Source organism: Eimeria necatrix, genomic scaffold (assembly GCF_000499385.1).
Source record: "Eimeria necatrix Houghton genomic scaffold, Enh_scaff71, whole genome shotgun sequence".
NCBI lineage: Eukaryota > Apicomplexa > Conoidasida > Eucoccidiorida > Eimeriidae > Eimeria > Eimeria necatrix.
Window position 1 is genome coordinate 71,697 of NW_013654536.1, and position 14,928 is coordinate 86,624.

Consider the following 14,928-nt stretch of genomic DNA (forward strand, 5'->3'; position numbering starts at 1 on the left):
GGAATGCTCTCGTGACAACATTATGCTGGCGCCGTTCCTAGTCTTACACTTGCGTTAAAGGACTATCCATGCTTTTCCTTGTCTTTGTCTTCGCCGACAAATTGCAAGTGTGTCACCTCGCACTAACTGCGTTCATTCAGGACAACTGCCAGGGCGATCTAGTTTCTGTTTGTGAGCATGGCGGCTGCTTTCTCTTGAAAGCAGCCGCCATGCTTATTGCTTTCCTTGTTTCTGCATGTATTATAAGTATCTGCCCCCCCGCCACACCGTCGCCCCCACCAACTAGCCAAATGGCACCGCGAGCATCCTAAACCCTGCCAAAAGTGTCATTTGTGAGTGACTGGAACCAGTTCCGGATACTGAACAACAGATCCTGTAGACTTAGACTAAATGTGTACGGTCATCAGTACACAAAAACGAAAAGAGGGAAGGATTTGTGAAGGAGTTCCAGTAGCTTTCAGGCCCAACTAAGCCTGTTGGGTTCTTTACACCGCGGTGAGTGCACAGCGAGTAGCACACAGACCGCTAAGTCCGAAGAACTTCATTGCGGGAGAAAAGATGGTTCAGATCACAAGAACTGTCCTTCAGTTCTACGAGGTTGCGCTCCACCAGATGGTGAAACCGAGGGAAAGCAGAACGAGGAAGAGAGAACAATTGAACAGACACCTGAAAGCCCACAGGCCCACAAACGGAGGCTGCAAATGAGATATGAATGCCTCTGCTGCATCTGCGCTGGAAACTGTTAGACTAAATGCATGCAATGCATGCAGCTTCGCGGAGTCAAACAATTCGACACAAAAGACAGACAAGCCTTCATAAGGGCGCTACAGGTAGCAAGCCCCACCGCCTGCACTTTCTTCTTCTCTCTGCACGCACAGCAATTGCCATCTCTCGAGCTGCCCTCACCGACTCTTGGCGAACTCCTTCGAGGTTTCGGTCCACGACTTCTGCAGCAGAAATTGTCACAAGTGAAAAGATCTGAAGACATTGACTGACAGATTCACACCAATAAACGTACATGCGCAAATGCGCACGCATGCATGAAAAAACAAAAGATAGAATGCAGCTGAAGTCTAGAGCGCTGCAGTGTCTAGAGGCAGGCAGAAGACTTGTGCTTTCTTCTGGCCTTGTTCTCAGCAGCACACTTCTATAGTAAACTGGAGTTGGCTGTGCTTCAGTTTACTATAAAAGTGTGCTGCTGAGAACTCACCACCAGTAAAGTACATCAATACTGGGGCATGATGATTTCAAAAGCAACACAAGCAGCAAAGGTGCTTTTTTTATTTCTAGTTAAGTAGCTTTGCTGTGTTTTAGATTCGGTATCGAACAACGAAGAGCACATGATGATGCAAAGCAAACAAACATCCAGAACAACAGCAGAATCTCAAACTGCTATAAAGTGAATAAGTCTGTAAAGGCACACCAAGTCGGCTCCCCTGTTCATCCGTGAAGAAAGCCATTTGTTGGTAAAGTGACTGAATGCCTGCAAACCATAAACACCGCGAAAGGTTGCAGCGCATGCTACGGTGTACGTACATCCTGTTTATGACACTTTAGCGAGAACGTAAGGGAATTTGCACACTTTTTATTTCTCGGTGGATCTTCGCGAGATTGTCCCTCTTCTCCTGCACCAGTGAAGCCGCAATTTTGCTGTCGGGGATAAATATGGGCACCGACCTAAAGACATACATAAATATAAACAGAAAGCGAAATAAAAAACAAAAAAACGAAACAGTGGAAGAATATTTCGAGAAAAAACACGAAACATGACAAAGAAAATGAAAACTTCCGATTTTGCCAATCCATCTTACGTTCTTGCCTGAGTCAGCTTGTGCTGCAGCTGCAGCGGAGCTGGACATACACCGTACTGCGGCCACAGCTGCGACGTCGCATGCAGGTGCACGTGCTGGGCTGCTGCCGCTGTCTGCTGATCAGCAGCAGCAGCAGCAGCAGCAGCAGCAGCAGCAGCAGCAGCGCCCCTCTCCGCTCCATCGTTCACTTCCCTCGCACCGTGAGCAGCCGCTGCAGTTGTTTGAGCAGAACCCCTGAGATGGCCAGCAGCTGCAGCAGCAGCAGCAGCTGCTGCTGCTGCTTCTGGGGCTGATGCCGCCCCTGGGCCATATGCAGCAGGAGGGTCTTGGCGAATATTTGGCTGCGGCTGCAGGCTGCCGTGCGAGCCTTTCTGCTGCTCCTGTGTGGCTGCATCATCCACATCCAGCAGCAGCAGCTCTTGCTGCTGCTGCAGCAGCTCTTGCTGCTGCTGCTGCAGACAGAGCTCTTCTCCCTCCGCTATATCTCGCAGCTGCCGCAGCAGCTGCTCCGCAGCACCCACGAGCTGCTTGTAGTGCATGTGCCGCTGCTGCTTCTCCCTCGGCGAAGCAGCAGCACTGACATGCAGCTGCAGCTGCCGCAAGGCGCTCCTCAAGTTGTCAGCTGCTGCTCTGGCAGCCACAAACTCCTGCTGCAGCTGCTGGTGCTGCTGGTGCTGCTGCAGCTGCTCCTCAAAGACCCCGCTTGACAGCAGGCGGCGAGGGTCCGAGCGTGCGCAGTGCTGCTGCAGCGACTGCAGCGCAGCAACATGTCGCCGCAGCAGCTGCTGCAGCTGCTGCGCCTTGCGGGCATCTTCGAGGTAGGCACTGTCAGCAGCAGCCGTGGCTGCTGCTGCTGCATGCAGCTCTGCGAACGACATGGCAGCAGCAACAACGCCACTCTCCTGGACTGTCTGTACACCTGAATACAAGCCTTCAATCAGCCGCTGCTGCTGCAGTTGCTGCTGCCGAAAGACATTGTTTCTCTCGCCTACGGGGCCCCAGAGCTGTCCCCGCTGAGCTCTGCTGCTGAAGACACACAGCGCTGCATTGCGATGGCTCCCTCATGCAGTTTGCGCCTGTGGCCCCTCAGCAGCTGTTGGGGCCTGCAGCCTCAGCTGCAGCAGGGAAACTCTCTGACTCAGAGCGGCCCTAGTCTGCTGCTGCAGCAACAGCAGCAGCCCTGGCGCCCCAAGACTCTTCCTCTGGATGGTCTGGGGAGGCGAGACTAAAGCTGAAAGATCATGGGGCCCTACAGCGGAGCTTGTCCGCGGGCGCGTCCTGCTGCTGCTCCCGCCGCTGCTGCAGTCGCGGGCACTCAGCTGGAGATGTATTGCTTGTTTCGTCTGAAGTTTAAAACTAACCAAGTATTTGAAAAGTGTTTAATCTTCAGTCAGTGCACAACAGGATAGAAGTAGGCAGAAGCTGACGCTCATTCAATTGGAATGAGGCAAGGAACCCCGCACACAGCCGACAACTGTCGACTTGTGCATTTTTTCTCGTGTCAATTACGAATTCTTGAAATAACAGAATAATGTGTGAAGCAATGTTTCTGTATGCCTTTATTGCATGTCGGATGTTGTTTTGGTGTACTTTTCGCCACGGCCAGCTAAGCCTGCTGCAGGCTGAGGAACAAAGTGTGACGGAAGTTTCGATTGTATCCTCATGCGCGGCATCTCCACTGTTATCCTCCGCATTTCCTCTTTAAAAACACCGCTAAACACTTCTATAGGAGCAGACAATTCAGTTCAATTGCATCGAAGACCAACAACTGCACAAGTTGAAATGGGACAGGACCACGCCCCGGGATGGTATCCACGCAACCCCACAATGCCTTTCAACTGCAGTTTCTAAGAGAACCAAAAAGCATGCAAGGGATGCCTCAATCTCATACTAGTCTTCTTGTGCCTATCTGTGCGCGGTGGACTCGTCGCCACTGACACTGTTTCGTATGCAAAGGCAGCAGCAACACAAACGAGGGAATAAACCCTCTACAAGCTTCTGCATACAAGCAACAGCCTGTGAAGCATATATTCAAGTATAAACACTTGCAAGCAAGATGCGGCTCTCCCACCTTCAGCGACCGCCGCTACACTTACCACAAAACGGAAGCCATAGGCGTGTTCAACAATGGCCGTACGCAGAGCTCAACACTGGAATATACTGAAAGAAAGTATATTCCGAGATCTTCCTAGAATATCCCCGTTAGGCTGGGGTGTAGGGCTTCTTAGATAGTGGTCCCTAGCCATAGGCAGACGTGAACTCATCAGGTAGAGGATATGTACATGTTTCATGAACAATTTAACTGGCGCCCTTGACGGAACTCAGCCTCTGTAGACTAAGACGGCCCGTCAATGGTGCTATTCGTCTCGGCCTTTTCATAGTGGCTAAGTGGATCTCAAGTAATCTTGATACTGAATGTGACGAAGTACCACTTGGCAGTCTTGTGCGGGAATAGCGCAGAGAGGCTAATGACTAGCATGTGGCGGAGCCAAAGACAGAGGAAACAAAAAACAGTTGGGTAGAGAAACCAAAAACAGAAACCCACATACATCTGTCACAAATCAGCAACCGCACAATGCACTGAGTTTGCCAAGTAAAGCAGGTGGATCAGTAAGAAGACAGCGACCGCCAAATAGGGGAAAAGATAAAGAGGGAAAGAAATTCTTCCGCTCAACCCCCCACTGCTCGTGGAAATGAGCCACATGGGTGGTTGCCTTTCTGCATTGAGGACAGCTGAGCATGCGAAGTTGTCTCAAAATCTTGACTGTTGTCCCCCTCAGCTTTCAAATTTGCCATCGGATTCTTTATTATTATTTCTCCAGCTCGTCCAGGTCCTCTGCCCCAGAGGCAAGCGTCTTTACAGGACCCTTGCTGCTGCCTATTCCAGAGCCGGATATCTTAGCACGTTTTCCTGTAGTCTGCGTGTGCAGACGAACATCCCTTTTGGTGCTGCAGAAGTTGCTGCCTGTGCTGCTGCAGCACCGAACAGCAGCTGCTGCAGCAGCAAACGCTGCACCACTCCCCGCCCCTCACTGACGCCCTGAGATCTGTAGCTTCCCAGTCAGTCTGACACGGCTCAACTGCCTGTCTGCTGCCTGCCAGTATCTGTCAAGTTCTGCTCCTCAGCAGAGCCACTAAGCTCACCAAACCTGCAGTGGCTTGGAGGTGAGCTGCTGAGTAGCAGTAGCGCTGCTGCAGCTGTTTCTGCAGCCGCTGCAGGTCATTCTGCAGGTGCTGCAGGCGTTGCTGCAGCTGCTGCAGCTGCTACTGCAGTTGGTGGTGTTGCTGCAGCTGCTGCAGGTGCTGGCGTAGCTGCTGCAGCTGGGGCAGCTGCCGGCGTGTCAGCAGGTCTTTCCGGCAATGCAGACGTGGAGAAGCAGTCGCCTGAAGGTGGCTTTGGGGCCAATGCTGGGCATGATGAGCTTGGCGAGGGCCTGGCTGAGGTACTGGCGGACTTCGTCTTGGCCCGAAAGCTTGAGAGTGGTGTCTTTGAGGGGCCCCGTGTCTTGGTCGAGGAGGCCCCCCCTGCGGCCGTGCGGGTAAGTGCCCAGCCTGCGCAGCAGCTTGGGCACGTCTGCAGTCCGCAGCGTCACCTGCACCTCCTGCTGCACAAAAGACCGCCAAAACGTCGTCACCTTCTCCTCCACTATCCCCACCACTGCCTGCACCCCCCCCCTCTCTGGGTGGCTGTTCACGTACGCCACAGTGGCCTGCAGCGCCCGCGCTGCGGGGATCTGCCAGACGCCCCTGCTCACGCGCGCCTGCACCTGCACCACTCCGAACTCGCCCCTGCGCGCACCCACAAGCACGCATGCAGTAGCCTCTACGCAGGCAGCAGCAGCAGCAGCAGCAGCAGCAGCTGCTGCGGCAGTAGCGGCGGTGATAACCGCAGCAGCAGCAACCGCAGCAGCAGAACTGCACCAGCACCAGTAGCTGCAGCAGCAGAAGCTGCGGCAATAGCTGCGGTAATGACTGCAGCACAAGCTGCGGCAGCGAAAGGGCAGCAAGCCTCTGGAACGCTCCAGGGGCCACTAAAGGGGCCCATAAAGCGTCCGGAGAAATAAAAAAGATGGAAATAAAAACAAAAAATAGCAGAAAAGAAATGCCAATGCAAACCCAACAGTCCAGACGCCGTTCCTCCAGCCTACCATCTAAACTTCATCTACAATACCCAGCCGCGGACAAGCAAAATGATCCATACACGACACAGCGACCTTGCATACACGCATGCATGCATTAATGCATGCACGAATGCATGCATGAATGCATGCATGCATGCATGCGCGTTCATGGTTGCATGCATGCTGACGTACCTGAAAAGCGGCGAAGGCGGCAATGGGGGCAGCTTGGCGGGTTCGAAGGAAACAGACACTGGAATGGTGTCGAACACCATGGGCTCCCTGAAAAAGAAAAGCAAAAGAAGGAAAAAAGGCTCAAAAATCTTTATTTCTGAAGTCCCGAAAGCCCCAAAAAGCGCATGCAAGCCCTGGCCTTGTCGCAGGGAGAACCCCGCGTCCCGCGCGCGCGGCCGCTGCTGCCTGCGGTGTACGTACACCCGGAAAAAGACAGAGTAGAAAGGAAGCTCCGCCTCCATTTGCCGCCAAAGGGCTGCCACTTCTTGAGAAGGAGCGCTGAAAGAACTGCAGAGCTTCTCCGCCACATCCAGCTTGCGCAGCACTTCCTGCGGGCCCGGCACGGGGCGCGGAATGTCGCCTGGAAACACAACAACCCCACCATTCTGCTGCAGCTCCTTAGCAGCAGCCAGCAGCAGCAAGCAGCAGCACTGGGCAAACAGCAGCAGCAAAGGCCCGCAGCAGCGCAGCAAGTGCCCGCGGTGCCCTCCACTACAACAACCCCACAATTCGCCTCGGGGCACTCAGAGCAGCAGCAGCAGCAGCAGCAGCAGAAGAGCCGTAGCCTCGAAAGGCTGCGCAGCAGCAGCAGAGTTGGCGCAAAGGAGGCAGCAACTGAGAGCCCCCAAGGCTGAAGAAGCAGCAGCAAGAAAAGAGCCACAAAGAGTAGCAACGCAGGGAAAGAAACACTGCATCCATGCATACACTGCATGCATGCAGCTGCAGCAAACAGGGCCAGACAAAGAACTACTGCATGCATGCAGCTGCAGCAAAGAGCCAGAGGAAGAAATACTGCATGCATGCAGCTGCAGCAAATGGCGAAGGAAAGAAACACTGCATGCATGCAGCTGCAGCAAATGGCCAGGAAAAGAAGTACTGCATGCATGCAGCTGCAGCAAATGGAGAGGGAAAGAAATACTGCATGCATGCAGCTGCAGCAAATGGCCAGGAAAAGAAGTACTGCATGCATGCAGCTACAGCAAGTGGCCAAAGAAAGAAGTACTGCATGCATGCAGCAGGGGCGAGGGGCCCCGGGGCCCCACCCTTTCGGTCTCCGACGTAGACAATGAGCACGGCCTTGCGGGCCAGCTGGCCTGCCACCATACTTCGCAAATAAGACTTGGTGAGTTGGTCGAATTTTTTGACAACTTCAGCTCCAAAAAAAGGACTTCTGGCCACCACTAGGGGCTCCTGAGAAGGGGGAGAAACTGCAGGCAGCAGCCGGCCCTCCGTCAGGCTTTGCAGCTGCGACTTCAGCCTTTCTTCTGTCTCATCGGGGGCCCCCGCTGCTGCTGCGGGGGCCCCCGGGGGCTCGGAGCTTTGCCCGGGGGCCTCCAGGCCGGGCCCCGGGGCCGCAGCACCAGGGGCCCCCTGGGCCGGGCCCTGGAGCTGGGGCTGGGGGCCCCCCGGGGGAGGCGGGGGGGGGCCCCCCGAGTCCCTGAGGGGGTCTGGCCGCCGGATTATGACTTCTGTGTTCACACTGTCTATGCGAACCACTGCATAGGCCTCTTTGTCGTTTAAAAAGCTCAACTCGTCAATGACTATTTCCAAAAGTCGAAGCGAAGGCACCAAGTGGTACCGGGTGTACAGCCAGTCCGACATTTCCTCCACTGTCTGCGTCGTGATGAAGATCGGCAAACTGCATGCATGCATGCATGCAGCCCTCGCCCCACACCTCAGCTGTACATACACCCGCGCGGGCGTTTGTACGGACACCCCGTAGGCAGATACAACACAACAACTACAACAACTAACAAACCCGCATGCAGACCCACTAGCAGCTAAACAAACTCCGCATGCATGCAACAAGTGCCCCTTTCCTGCTGCTGCGCATGCATGCAACGAGTGCCCCTTTGCTGCACAAGCTCCACTGCATGCGCAACAGCCCTATATATTTATGTGTAAGTTGCTTACATGCATATGTGTATGTCTATAAACGCTCATATATATAGCACATAATAAATGATAAATATAATAATAATAAATATAATAAATATAATAAATGTAGCAAATATAATGCACTAGCCCCCCTCTGCATGCGCAACAGCCCCTGCATGCAAATAGCCCTCAGCCCCAATTTCAAGTCCTGCACTCATCAAAAGCCTTTCAAGCCACTTCACCGATGCAGCTACAAGGCCCTCGTTTTGCTACTCAGTAGTGCATTCAACTAAAGGGTATAGACCTGCATATACTCTTATATATCATACATCTTATATATCTTATTATATTTATTATATTTATAATATATATTATGTACACATGCGTTTATAAACATACATATACATATATATATATATATATATATATGTATACATGTAAGCACATATATACACGCAACACACCCACATACACACACACATATATATATTTTATATACACATTAAGTATATATATATACATATATATATATTTATATATATATATAATGTATATATTTACGCGTACTTTTCCATTTTTATGCATCCAAAAGCAAATTGAAAATATATGAGCAAACGTAATTGAAAAACGTGCTTGGAAGGGCGGCTTAGAAGGCATAAAATGGTTGATTTTGTAGAAGAACTCACAAGAAAGCCTTGATGTGTTTGTGGAGGTGAACCCCTCATACATATATACATACATGTATATATTTGTGCGTTTTCCATTTTTATACATTAAAAAAAGATAAAAACACATGTAAGTAAACATATTTAAGAAAAAGTCCGACTTAGAAGGTATAAAAAGACTGAATTTGCAGAAGAACTCACAAGAAAGCCTTGACGCGTTTGTGGAGGCGCACCCTAGATATATATATACATATATGTAGATATTTATGCGTATTTTCCATTTCCACATTTATTTATACAAATTGGAGAAAAAAGCAGGACTTAGAAGGCATAAAAGGTGGAATTTGCGGAAGAACTCACAAGAAAGCCTTGACGCGTTTGTGGAGGCGCACCCCAGACATACATATACATATATGTAGATATTTATCCGTATTTATGCGCATTTTCCATTTATACATTTATTTATACAAATTGGAGAAAAAAGCGGGACTTAGAAGGCATAAAAAGTGGAATTTGCGGAAGAACTCACAAGAAAGCCTTGACGCGTTTGTGGAGGCGCACCCCAGACATACATACACATATATGTAGATATTTATGCGTATTTTGCATTTATACCTTTATTTATACAAACTGGAGAAAAAAGCGGGACTTAGAAGGCATAAAAAGTGGAATTTGCAGAAGAACTCACAAGAAAGCCTTGACGCGTTTGTGGAGGCGCACCCCAGACATACATATACATATATGTATAGATTTACGCGTATTTATGCGCATTTTCCATTTATACATTTATTTAGACAAATTGGAGAAAAAAGCGGGACTTAGAAGGCATAAAAAGTGGAATTTGCGGAAGAACTCACAAGAAAGCCTTGACGCGTTTGTGGAGGCGCACCATGAACTCCTTGCGGAGCGCCTCGAAGGGGTACTGGGGAAAGGCGTCGGAGAGGTCGACGACGGCGACGCCCTTTTTTTTTAGCTGCGAAATGATGGCTGCGATGCTGCGGTCTGCGGCTAAGTCGTCGAGGCGGAGGCTGTTGAAGGCTTGCTGCAGCTCGGCCACTTTTGCTGCTGCCAGCGCGCGAAAGCGCTCCGACAGCAGCTTGTAGCTGCTGCTCGCTGCTTCTTGTGCTGCTCCCAACACCACCTTCAGCTGCTCCTGGATCGACACCTCCAGCGACAAGTAAGACGCGTTCAGCATCTGCAGGTCCCGCGCAGTCTGACAAACAACATTTCACACGCACTCAAAGCCTGCTGCTGCAGTGCTGCTGCTGCTGCTGCAACGCTGCAGTGCTGCTGCTGCAGTGCTGCTCCTGCTGCAATGCTGCAGTGCTGCTGCTGCAGTGCTGCTGCTGTTGCAATGCTGCAGTGCTGCTGCTGCAGTGCTGCTGCTGCTGCAATGCTGCAGTGCCGGCTCTGCTGCTGGTGCTGCTGCTGCTGTTGTTGTTGCTGCTGCTGCTGCTGCAGTGCCGGCGGTGCTGCTGCTGCTGCTGCGGTTGCTGCTGTTGCTGCTGCTGTTGCTGCTGCCTCTGCTGCGCGGCTCACTGCTTCCTGTTTGTCCCTGAGGCGCGCGAGCTCAGCCGCGAGGACTTGCTGCTGGCTGGCGATGCGGCTCCAGTCTTGCGACTCTCTCTTCTGAGCCAGCAGTTCTGTAAACTTTTCAATTTCCGCATTTCGCAAATTCTTAAGAGCCTCCGCCCCCCCAGTGACGGCCGCAGCCATTTCCTCCAGCTTCGCGGAGTAGCTGTCTGTACGTACACCCCAACAGCCAAAAACTCTGCATGCGCAGCTGCTCACTTGTGCACACAAAGGCAGTGTACGTACACCCCAGCCACGCAAGACCGGTTCTGCACACATGCAAATTGTACGCATTCAATTGAAGGCATTTGCATGCATGCATGCATGCATGCATGCATGCAAATATAAATGCATGCATGCATGCATGCATGCATGCACTATTCGTGCATTTGGACCGGCTCAACTGCGAGGTGGATAGACACAAAAAGGCGAAAACGCCACTTCAAGAGCTGTAGCAAACGCAGCCAAGAATGAGAAAAGATAAAATAAAATAAAACAAAAGGTCCGAGCCACTAAAACAGCAAATAATTCGGAAAATAAATAAAAAAAGAATTCAAATGATCCAAAAAAGAGGAGAGAAAACGAACAAGTGACCTGCAGAGCCCCGTGGGCTAAACTGGCACAGCAACGCAACTCCCAAGGCAGCTAAACGAAAGAAGCACATGCCCGCCAACCAATTAAAACCAATGAATTAATTTTAATTAATTAAAATTGAATTAATTAATTAATTAATTAATTAATTAATTAGCTTGAATTAATCCGGGAGAACAATCAACTCGCTGCTTGATCTGCGCAGCCAGGCATCCCAGGAGCGGCTCGAGGGAGTCAACTGAAGCCTCGACTGGGAAATAAAAGTGAAAATTGGAATTAAAAAAGTGAAAATTGGAATTAAAAAAGTGAAAATTGGAATTAAAAAAGTGAAAATTGAAATAAAAAGCGAAAATTAGAACAAAAAAGTTGAAATTAGAATTGATTTTGAATTAAAAACAAAAAATAAAGTCCACTGACTGAGTTGCTCCCCGATTAGCTGCGAGCGGACCTCGCATTCGTGTTTGTAGGCCAGCGCGCCCTGCAGCACGCGCTGCACTCCAGCAGCAGCAGCAGCAGCAGCAGCAGCAGCTTCTTCAACTGCTGCTACCAGCTGCTTCGCCGTGAGTTTCTCGGGGCTGCAGTCTTGGGAGCCTGCGCAGGAGCCGTCAGCAGCAGCAGCAGCAGCAGCAGCAGCAGCTGCTGCTGCTGCTGCTGCTGACGGCCTTTGGGAAGAGCTCACAGGACCCAGCAACTCTGCTGCTGCTGCTGAGGACTCTGCTGCTCCTGCTGCAGCAGCAAGCCGCGAGGCTGCTCCTGCTGCTCCTGCGGCCTGTGCTGCTCGTGCTGCTGCTGCGCTTCCTTGTGCTGCAGCTGCATCAGCTGCTGCTGCCCCCCCTGCGGCTTTTGGCCCCCCTGCTCCCCCTGCTGCCAGCTTTGCTGCTGCTGCTGCTGCTGCTGCTGCTGCTTCACTCTTCGCTAGCAACTCTGCAGCAGCACCTTCTATGCTGCTGCGCGCCAGCAAGTCCGTGGGGGGGGCCCCCAGGGGGGCCCCCACATGGGGCCCCCGTCCTGAGGGGCCCTTTGCGGGCTTTTCTGCTGCGGTCTGGCCCCCCAGCAGCAGCAACTGCAGCAGCAGCAGCAGCAGCAGCAGCAAGGGGGACCGCTGGTGGAGCCACAGCAAAGGGCCCATTGCGGGAAAAACCTCTCTGCTGCTGATATTTGCTGCTGCTGCTTTCACTTAGAATGCTGCAGGCTGGTGAAGCAGCCGAAGCAAATGCATGCATGCAACAAAGCCCCAAAGTGCTGCTGCAAGCCCCATAGGGCACAGGCCCCTGAGGTGCATGCGAGTGCAGCAGCAGCAGCAGCAGCAGCACGAGGCTCAGCCGCAGCAGCAGCAGCTGAGGCCCCTAGGTGGCTGCAAAGCGCAGCAGCTGCTGCAGCAGCAAGACAGCCAGCACTAGCAGCAAGTGGTGCCCCCTCTGCAGCGTCTTTGAAGAGTCAAAGACAGCAGCAGCAGCAGCAACAGCAGCGCAGCAAAGTCGATGAGCGAGGCCTCGCTGAGGAGGCCAACTCGGCTTCTGCTGCTGCTGCTGCTGCTGCCTCTCTTCAAATGCTGCCCCGAGATCGACAGACCAGGAAGCCTCAAAAGATATTCCGCTGCTGCTGCTTCTGGCGCTGCTGTCACTGGTGTTGCTGGCGCTGCTGCTGCTGCTGCTGCTGCTGCTGCTGCTGCTTTTGCCTTGAGTCCCACGCTGCAGCCCTGTAGGGCCTTGGCTTGTCTTCTTTGGATTTCTGAGTCCCCTGCGTCTCAAAAAGCTGATAAAAATGAGAAGAAGAGAGGACGCTGCAGTTGCTGCTGCAGGTGCTGCTGCAGCAGCTGCTGCCGCAGATCTTCGGCTGTCGACGGCTGCTGCTGCTGCTGTAGCCTTCGCTGGAGCAGCAGCAGAGCCTGCTGGCTGCTGCATGCAGCAGATCTTTGCAAATATCTTTTAAATAGTTATTAAGGCAACAGCATTTATCCAAATTTGCCACAAAAGATATTTTTTCAAGTCTGAAATGCATGCAAAGAACTGGAGCCACCCCGGCGACGCAGGGCTTGCTGCTGCTCCGGAGCGCGTTCACCGAGCCCCCTTTTCTGCGCGAAGTTCTCAGTCTTTGTTTCTCCTTCATCTCTTTAAAATTAAAAAATATATTAATTAAAGACACTGCGACAAAATTGCGAAGATAAGAAACAACACAGCAGCAGCAGCAGCAGCAGCTGCTGCTGCTGCGCCAGGCGGGGGCATTTCTTGCAGCGCCGAAAACCCACACTTTGGTGCCCCTGGATTGTTTGCTGCTGCTGCTGCTGCTGCTTCTGCTGCAGCTTGTCTGCCACAAACGCGCGCAGCCCCGTAGTTGAGTGCTGCAGCAGCATTTAAGCAGCATGGGGGGCCGTGCTGCAGCACGAGCAGCAGGAGGCAGCAAAAGGGTCTTGAGAAAAAAGAACGAAGTTCCAAACTGCTCTCCAAAGGCCAACTGGGCCAGCTGCTGCTGCAGCAGCAGGGGAGCAGCAAGGGCCTCACAGCTGCAGCAGCGCTGGAGGCCCAGGCTAGCTGGGGCCTGCTGCTCCCCAGTCGGCCCCGAGAGCAGCAGCAGCAGCAGCAGCAGCAGCAGCAGCAGCAGCAGCAGCGGAAGCTGCAGCTGCTGCTGCAGCGGTCTGCGGGGGCTCTTTAGCTGGTGCCACTCTGTGGCTTTGGGGGCTGTTGTAGAGGCGCTGCTGCTGCATTGCTGCTGCGCTGCTGCTGCGTTGCTGCTGCATTGCTGCTGCGCTGCTGCTGCGTTGCTGCTGCGCTGCTGCTGCGTTGCTGCTGCGCTGCTGCTGCTGTGAGGCCCCCCTGGGGCCCTTTGGGGCCCTCTGAAGAGGAAGAGGCCGAAGGGCAGCTAGCCAGCAACGCCCTTAGAGGGTCGTTTGCTGCACAGCTAGCTGCTTAGCTAGCTGCACAGCTAGCTACTTAGCTAGCTGCACAGCTAGAGGGTCGTTTGCTTCACAGCTAGCTGCTTAGCTAGCTGCACAGCTAGCTGCTTAGCTAGCTGCTTAGCTAGCTGCTTAGCTAGCTGCTTAGCTAGCTGCTTAGCTAGCTGCACAGCTAGCTGCTTAGCTAGCTGCACAGCTAGCTGCTTAGCTAGCTGCACAGCTAGCTGCTTAGCTAGCTGCTCAGCTAGCTGCACAGCTAGCTGCTTAGCTAGCTGCACAGCTAGCTGCTTAGCTAGCAGTACAGCTAGCTGCTCAGCTAGCTGCACAGCTAGCTACTTAGCTAGCTGCACAGCTAGCTGCTTAGTTAGCAGCACATCTAGCTGCATAGCTACCTGCACAGCTAGCCGCATAGCTAGCTGCATAGCTAGCTGCATGGCTAGCTGCGTAGCTAGCTGCTGCGGGGCCCAGCAGCAGCAACAAAATGGCTGCTTTGGCGAGGCAGCAAAGCACAGCAGCTAGCCAAGGCCGCTGCTGCAGCACTTTGGGAAAAGTTTGTAATCTGTTGGTAATAAAGAATAATTTTAATTTGTTGTTTTGAGAATTCCAAAAATGCCATTTGTGCCATTAATTGAAAAATAAAAGCAATTAAATGCAAGAAGGACATTAAGTCTAGATTTTCTCAATTCAAAAAAGGCCTCAGCTCTTAATTTCTTTATTTCCTGTTTTCTCTTTGAGGCTGCTGCTGCTGCTGCTGCTAGTGCTGCTGCTGCTGCTGCTGCTGTCCTGGCAGCAGGGGCTTTTTGCTTTTGGCTTACGCACAGCCTGACAAGTTCATAATATCACTTTAAGGCTTGGGGCTGCATGCACGCGCTTCTTGCTGCTGCCCCGGCCAGCAGCAGCAGCAGCAGCTGCTGCTGCAGCAGCAGCTGCTGCAGCAGCAGCAGCAGCGGCAGGTTAGAAAGTGAACAGCCATTGTAGATGATGCCTGCATCAGCCCGTGTTCTAGTGAGCAGCTGGCAGCGGAGCCTTCCTGCTGCTGCTGCTGCTGCTGCTGCTGCTGCACCTGGCTGATTAGCCAGCTCGGCGAGGCCCCGCTAGCTAGCTAGCTAGCTAGCTCAGGGAGAGCTACACAGCTAGCTAGCTAGCTAGCTAGCTAACCCGGGGAC

At 52.5% G+C, this 14,928-nt stretch overlaps 3 protein-coding genes across 3 annotated transcripts; all 3 read right to left on the minus strand.

The window, feature by feature from the left end:
* Positions 1-590: 590 nt before the first annotated feature.
* Positions 591-2,689, minus strand: ENH_00072840 (hypothetical protein, conserved; the record flags this gene model as incomplete). Its single annotated transcript, XM_013582668.1, has 5 exons — positions 591-666; positions 845-947; positions 1,424-1,483; positions 1,583-1,677; positions 1,812-2,689. 5 exons carry the CDS (start codon positions 2,687-2,689, stop codon positions 591-593), a joined length of 1,212 nt encoding a protein of 403 aa, XP_013438122.1.
* A 2,463-nt stretch (positions 2,690-5,152) lies between these two features.
* ENH_00072850 (hypothetical protein) lies at positions 5,153-7,816 on the minus strand (the record flags this gene model as incomplete). Its single annotated transcript, XM_013582669.1, has 4 exons — positions 5,153-5,600; positions 6,125-6,211; positions 6,365-6,524; positions 7,207-7,816. Coding segments are annotated over 4 exons (1,305 nt in total), but the record flags the coding sequence as incomplete, so codon positions are not given.
* A 1,743-nt stretch (positions 7,817-9,559) lies between these two features.
* On the minus strand, positions 9,560-11,998 carry ENH_00072860 (hypothetical protein, conserved; the record flags this gene model as incomplete). Its single annotated transcript, XM_013582670.1, has 3 exons — positions 9,560-9,919; positions 10,246-10,448; positions 11,287-11,998. The coding sequence occupies 3 exons, from the start codon at positions 11,996-11,998 to the stop codon at positions 9,560-9,562; spliced, it is 1,275 nt and encodes a 424-aa protein (XP_013438124.1).
* Between the last annotated feature and the right edge of the window lie 2,930 nt (positions 11,999-14,928).